The sequence below is a fragment of the Pieris brassicae genome, chromosome 11 (assembly GCF_905147105.1).
Source record: "Pieris brassicae chromosome 11, ilPieBrab1.1, whole genome shotgun sequence".
NCBI lineage: Eukaryota > Metazoa > Arthropoda > Insecta > Lepidoptera > Pieridae > Pieris > Pieris brassicae.
Window position 1 is genome coordinate 2,406,040 of NC_059675.1, and position 7,770 is coordinate 2,413,809.

At 33.9% G+C, this 7,770-nt stretch overlaps 1 protein-coding gene across 2 annotated transcripts; it reads left to right on the forward strand.

The window, feature by feature from the left end:
• Positions 1–1,582: 1,582 nt before the first annotated feature.
• LOC123716237 (RING finger and CHY zinc finger domain-containing protein 1) lies at positions 1,583–7,570 on the forward strand. 2 transcript variants are annotated; one of them, XM_045671879.1, is made up of 7 exons: positions 1,583–1,857; positions 2,362–2,529; positions 2,736–2,894; positions 3,316–3,498; positions 3,735–3,830; positions 4,054–4,139; positions 4,476–7,570. In XM_045671879.1, exons 1-7 carry the CDS (start codon positions 1,750–1,752, stop codon positions 4,639–4,641), a joined length of 966 nt encoding a protein of 321 aa, XP_045527835.1. In that variant the 5' UTR covers positions 1,583–1,749; the 3' UTR covers positions 4,642–7,570. The 2 variants fall into 2 exon arrangements, with proteins under 2 accessions (XP_045527835.1, XP_045527836.1); XM_045671880.1 differs by having other exon boundaries at positions 1,585–1,857; positions 2,368–2,529; positions 4,476–7,568.
• The last annotated feature ends 200 nt before the right edge of the window (positions 7,571–7,770 follow it).

Here is a 7,770-nt window from a genome sequence, read left to right on the forward strand (position 1 = left end):
CTTTTAACATATAAACTGTATTGACCTTTATAAATTAAATTTATATATAACTATTTTTGCACAATAAGAATATTTTCTGTATCAGAACAGGACAGGTTTACAAGATATTATTTGAGATTTTTAGTAAGTACATGTAATGTTATGAAATGTTAGTGATAATTTTAAAGGGCCTCGGAAGAAGAGAAAGTGTTGAGCGAAGAAAGTGCGTTTTTGGGTTACTTATATATAGGTTTGCGTTGTGTTTGATGTGGTATGTTGGGTGTTTGTTTCCAAAAAACGTCTGCATATTGCTATTATGTATAATTGTCTAACAGTTAAAAGCTTTGTTTATTTGAACAATTTTGAAGTTAAGTAGCGGATACGTTTTCTATACGATATCTTAAGAATGGTGCGTTGGGTGCGCTCAATTTTCAGAATTGAAGACAATGCCGAATACCCATCAACTCGAACCCTCTGCTTTCTATTGGATAAATAGGACTGAAACCAACGGAGGATATTTCCACGAATTCCTTGTCTTTCAAATTTTTCGAGTAGTCGTGGCCTGGAAACAGTGTCGAATGCTTCGGCTAGATCAAGAAAAACACCGATACACCTTTGTCCTTCATCTAATTTCGAACTTATTTATTACTCATAGCGTTTTTTATAACTGCTACCAGATCCTGCAATTCCTCCACCGAATGGGCCAATTTCACGTGGTAAGTAGCGAATAGGAAACGATTCACTAGTGAATGGCTCATTGTTATTTCCCGTTCAACAACTTTCATATCTTTCAGGCAGTTGTCCATGATTAAGTTAAACAGCCCGGAGAGGAGAGGAAACCAACCCGTGCAATCTCCGTTGATTCTGACAAATGTCATAGAGTCCCTATATAGGGATTCCAACTCTTGAATCAAATGGTTACTCATACCGTGCATAGACGATGCCGATCATAATTCATTATTCGCAATGATGCCTGCACCCTCATTGCGCTGACTGAATACTCCTGACCTCCACTTCATTCGCACATAATAGGTGGATATTTTCCATCGTTTTGCAAACCTCATATATTTTCTTATATTTATTAAAAGTTTCAAAACGGCTCTCCATGTGCCGCCTCTCACCCATTCGTGAAACGCGAATGTCGTTAATAGATAACACAAGCTATACGTATAATGAAATTCTGAAAAATTACACGGTTATATATGAAGCTTTATAAGGAGTTAATAAGTTATAAGAGTTAATTTTATAGCAACAACTAAATTGCAACACTCTTTATATTATTACCATAAAATACAACTGTCAACAAGTAAGTAATATTGCATACTTAGTTTCGGCTAACGTAAGCGTATCCAGGTGATGTAAATAAATTTAATAAAAACTTAAGGTTTAAAAGGCTGACTTGATCTTCTATCTAAAGATTTAGAGGCTTTGACTGATAAGTGCAATAAAGTGCAAAATAATGTATCGTAGTAACGTAGTTGTAGGAACTAAAACGAATGCAGCGCTAACTTAGCGCCATAAACATAGATGAAGGCGTGAATGATTACTGTATTATTAGTCAGTTGTCAGCCAACGAAGTGATTATATTATTCTTGTTGTCAGTTGTCACTTTTCGTTTCTTTAAATTCGACTTCTTGATGTTCATTGATGTTCAATGAAATCAATTAATTGAGAGTTCAGACTTCTTGTTCGATTGGTCCAAACAACCTTGAATTGCTTAACTGTGCGGTCATTACTAATTACGTGTTAAATAGATATGATCCTTTAACAATGTCGAAAGATGCTGCTGCTGGACCTGATGAATCTGCTTCAGCTATCGAACAAATAACTGAAAAACGTGTTGGTTGTGCCCATTACAAACGTCGAGCAAAATTCGTGGTGAGTATCTTAGTAGTATAGCGTTGCTTTATTATATTAATAAGTTGTACCACTTACCGTGTTGAAAATACAGTGTCTATATTTATCGAAAAAAACAGATAAGTTTCGAGTCATGGTCTTTATGATACGCAGTCTGCAGTCGGCACTACGCAGATTTACAAAACAAAGCAAAGTCATTGAACTTGAACCTTTGAAGAATGAGATTATATCCATTAATAACATCAACCTAATTTGCTAATGTACTTTTTATGTTTAAATTAAAATACACTTGTTAGGTTTAATTTAACCCATGCACAATAATTATAAATATAAGCATAACATGTTTTCTGCTTGTAGTAACAAAGAATTTGTTTAGTCTTAACTAACAATGTGTAGATGCTATGAACCTTTTAACTTCTATGCCTTATCTCTTTCTGTTAAGCATTGATGAGTTTAATAATTATTAATTGTGTATGATATAACCTCTTAATATTAATACACTAGAGATGTATATTATGGCATCTGTTCCAGACACCCTGCTGCAATAAGTTGTACATGTGCCGTTATTGCCACGATGAGAATGAGGAACACTACTTCAACCGTAAGTCAGTTACTGAACTGATCTGCATTGAGTGTGACACTCGGCAGAAAGTCCAGGCTGAATGTGAAAATTGTGGTGTACGCTTTGGAAAGGTATATAAATTTGAATATTTTAAAATTTAGTGATTTTTCATTGCTAAACTTTAAAGAAAATAAATTTTGTGTTCTTAAAGATCTCTCTATAAACTTGAGTAGGCATGATATTTTAAGCTGCAAACAATACAGTGTTTATTTATGTTTTTTCTCTCTATTGTATAATGTCATATGGATCTGTGCCACCTCATACATATAAATTTCAGTATACATGCCTCATTTGCAATTTGTTTGATGATGAAGACAAGAAGCAGTACCACTGTGATGGCTGTGGAATTTGCCGTGTTGGTGGCAGGGACCGATTCTTTCATTGTGAGAGATGCAATATGTGTTTACCAGTGCAGTTGCAAGAAGTTGGTCATAGAGTAAGTACTCCAGCCTATTTAAGATCTCAATTATTTTTTCCAAATCAATGCAACCTCTAGACCAATGGTGGGCAAACTTTTTTAATGGTGAGGCACAAAGTTAAAAAATTCTAGAGGAAGGCCACAAATATAAAAAAATGCATTGTTGTTAAAGCTCTTAATTATAATAGTATAAAAACAATACAAAAAGAATCTACTTTTTATTCACGACTGTCAAAATGGAATTACAATGGGCCACATACTATCCATGCTGATGGACCCTCTTCGGGCCGGATTAAATACTTTCGCGGGACGTACTTTGTGCATCACTGCTTTAACCCATGCATTAAAGAGATTAATTATAGTGCTGGATATTGTTTATGAGGTCAATATCTTTAGACAATGTATAGATTCCAGATATTTAAAATCATTTTTATTTCAGTGTGTAGAAAATGTGTCTCGTGCAAACTGTCCAGTGTGTCTTGAAGATATTCACACATCTCGGATACCATGCCACATACCAGATTGTGGACATCTGCTGCACCGACCATGCTTTGAGGAAATGTTGAAGTCTGGTCATTATGCTTGCCCTACGTGCCAGACTAGCATGATTGACATGTCGACAGTGAGTATTTTATCATTTTTCAATGAAATTAAAATACAATAACTGTATCTTGGCTTAGAGCTTAATGAATTTCTCTCAGGGATACCTGTAAGAAAAAGGCATGTCTATACAAGCCTCACAAAAGAAATGGTCAATGTAAGAAACCCAGATATGGGTCTAATCTGTTTAAATTCTAAACAGTTTTATATAATTTAAATAAAAAAAAATTATTATTACATATGAAATAATGATTTCAGTTATGGAAGTATCTGGATTCTGAAGTGGCAGCCACACCTATGCCTCCAGAATATGCAGATTACAAAACAACTATACTCTGCAAGGATTGTCATAAGGTACAGACTACTTATTTAAAGCCATTTTTACTGGTTTCATTGGATATAAAAACTTTACTTGCACTAAGATTGTAGTTACTTGATGTGGCTTATTCTGTATAGAATCATATTAATTTTGTTCAATTTTGTTTACTTTCTTCGCTATTCTAATTTACTAAAAGCATAATGCTTTGAAAAGTATTTCTCTTGACTGAACTTAACCCAATATTATTTCTTATTACAGTTATCAACTGTAAAGTTCCATGTGGTGGGGCTCAAGTGTCAACACTGCGGTGCATATAATACTTGCCAGACTAATGGTTTTCACAAGTAAGTTGTTTGTTTAAGCCTGAAATAGATTTCCCTAATTAAATTTCTTGAAATTCACCAAAATTACTTACTCTGATAATTTCAAATAAATCTATATTACATGGATGTTTGTTTGAAAAAAAACAACAATTATTTTCCCTCTTCAATGAAATATTAAATGGTCTACTCAAGGAGAATCCAGATTTATAGTTCTAGTATTTTCTGATAGTATGTTCTAGAATTTTTAAGTTAAAAGTTTGCTTACATACTACCAGACATTTTTTTACCTATTAATTTATACAGCAAAAGGTATGTAAGGTGTAAATATCATTACTCAAAATGATTTTGGTTAATCAGAGATGCGGGTACATCCGAGCAAGTAGACTCTGCCACTTCATCTACGAGCCGCAGTACTTCAACATCGACACCGACTAGTCGACGTGGTTCCTCGTCCTTCGAGCACGAGTCTGATGATAATGAACTGCCTCGAGCGAATCCTATGGATGAACCCCCGCAAGCCTGACCCAGGATTCCACCTCGCACCGATCTCATCGGGGCAAGGCTGAGAGAGAGTAGCCATAGGGAACTGATTGGAATTCGAGAACAATATAGCAATTATGAATGGGTGGACGCTTGTGAGGAAATTGGTATAGCTGGGCCGAGTGGGTGTACATGGCAAACTGGAAACAAAGGTGAACAAGGCGGAGCCACAGCTGGTTATAGTAGAGCTGCATGTGTACAAAGTAATACTATAGGACCTAGTGGAAGCTCAATTGTTTGTAGCGAACCTGCAAGTGGTCACAGTAGAACCACAGCCGGCTACAGTAATACCAGATGTGAACAAAATGAAACGAGCCGTGAATGTACTGAAACAACAAGTGGACACAGTGGAACCACCCCTGAACATAGTGAAGCCGCAGCAGGCTATAGTGGAACCTCATGTGAACGCAACGGAGCAATAAGTAAATCTGGAAAAAAGGAAACCACATGCACAGACAGCGAAACTCAGCTAGATCCAAGCCCTACGAAAGACAAGAACGGAACTACCAAATAACTACTGTTGCCGTCTCTTTTGGTCAAGTAGAGAATAAAAGAGAAAACAAACCATTTTTACATACTTACATAATAATTGGTATTGTTTTGTATTTCACGTAACATAAATTATTTAGGCTATAAATTATTTTACATAAAAATTTTAACATATAGTACACTCATGATATTATTTAGTTTTTAGATAATCTGTTGTTTTTACAGCGAAATTAAAATTTGGAACCTTTATCGTCTCATATTTATAACATAACTGTACACATCGCATAAAAAAGAAAACTTTAAACGTTGTGAACAATAGCCATCTTTTGTATATGTTAAATAGATCCTAACATACTCCGCTGGTGTATTAACCAAAAGTACTTCCTTGCCAATCAGCACTTGGAGCTTGCAAAGGTCGTTCTTCATAGCGTCTTTCGACAGCTCGGCGGCTTGTCTGTATGCTGAGATACGCTTTTTTAAAACTCCGTTCTTCTCCCGTTCTCTTAAGGTGACCACTCCATCGGAGTCTTTCGACTTTCGTTTCATCAATTATGTTTGGTTTGCCTATCTGGTCTTTCTCTTTGTTTTTCTGATTCTCAAGCTTCCATCCTCATGTTTGTTTGGGCCTAGAATCTTCTAGAAAGCAGAACTTTTTTTTCGGCTAATAATAACTTCTCTTCTCGTCCAAGTCTCATCCGTACAATAGTATGCGTCTTATAATCTTTTTGTAAATACGGAGTTTGGTCCTTCTGGTACGTCCAACGTTCGGATTTTGTAAACTACACTACAACGAAGTTCACTTTGAATCCGGATGATCAGTCTTCCCCTAGGTTTGTGTTTGTTACAGTACTATGCGCAGATGTCCGCCTTAAACCCTAAGATAGCTGGGGGGTAAATGCCCCCCCATCCATGAAAAATGGGTAGTTTTTCAACTCCTTAATAATTCATCCGTCTACTTGATGAAATGTAAATCTTTGGAGTTGAAGCTTTATCAGTTCCTGATACGAGTTGTTCACAATATGTTATAAATTTAAAAACTACATTATTGTAAAAAATATTATAATAGCTGCGATTTTGGACCATCAGAATGAAAGGTGCAATTGTGCATTTGTCCATATTTGACGTAGATTTTCTACAGTTTTTATGCTAGGTAATTATGAAAGTACTAAGCTGTGATCGTTGCGTAAGATATTTACGACGCTAAATTTATCTATACGAATATTAAAATATGTATTTTTACACGAAATCAATGTCTCAATAGTAACCAATATTGTTGACCAAATAAATATATGTTAGGAATAAAAGTATAACCTCTTATTGTATTTTATTTACGTGATGAAACGTATTAAGTAGATTTTAAATATGTTCAATGAACTTCATAGATTTGCCCGTTTTTTTTTAAATCTGATTGGTCAAACGGACTACATATGCTGTTGACTGTTGGTTTATCTTTTAACTAATTATAAAATTATGATAAACGCTTTTTCTAAAAGTATATTCATTTTTAAATGTATGATTTGACAACAAGTTTTTGTTAATGGCTTCTCTCGGCTATTTTTTGGAACTAAATTTCTGCATATATAGCAATATATATTATTTTTACTGCTATTTTGCAATATATTTAGTTATCCAAATGTACTTTTAACTAATAAATAAAAAGTGCTCATTGTATAAATATACTAATGTACATAGTCTTAATTTTTACGTAAGTGGAATATCTTTAAAAGTACCCTCATATAATCTAAATCAGTCTTGAGATTAAACACAATTTGAAATAAACAATAAACAACCTTAGTTAAATGTCATAAGACTGGTTTAGTTGAAGAATACTGGGATTTTATTGAAGTACTAATTTGTAATAAAACTTTGTTGATATGTTTAACAAATTAATTGTTAATTTTTTATTGTAATAGGTCATGAAGTACAATTTAAGACAATAGCTGGAAATTATAGAGTAATTGAAACCACAGTTGCCTGAAAACACATACACATTTTTTTTGCGGCTAATTCATCTAAATTTTAGTTATTTATTCGGAATATTAAAATGTAAACTGTCGTATCAGAGTGAGATATTGGTACAGTGATAGCCAACCTTTTAGTTTTTAAATGATTTACCTGTTTATGTTAAATGTATTTTATACAAAAAACTATTGTTACTAAAACAAAATGTTTTGTTTAGATTCAGGATTTTCTTCAATTCACATTAGAGATTAACAAATGTTATATTACGTTAGTTAACAATTCCTTACCTATATTATAAGGTTGTTGTACGTTTTTATTAATAAATGTCTTTAAACTAATTTTGGTTTCCATTGCGAGTCTAAGATATGCCATTTTGTAGCGCATAGCAGAGTTACGCTGCGCATTTAGATTAGTCATTCCCGATCCCTGTGGCATCATGACATATTTGTGTTTTATTCGAATAAAATATAAACCAGTTTTATTTCATAGATCATACGTTCTTTAAAAGCAAGTTTATTTCAGAGCTGTGTCCGACACGTCCATCGCCGATTTTTGAATTAATAACACCGTTTTACATTTTCAAAATACGTTTTTTTTATATTCTCCTTATACATTTGTAGTGTAAAAGAAAAAATAAGTCTACACTATTTCACATTTCAAT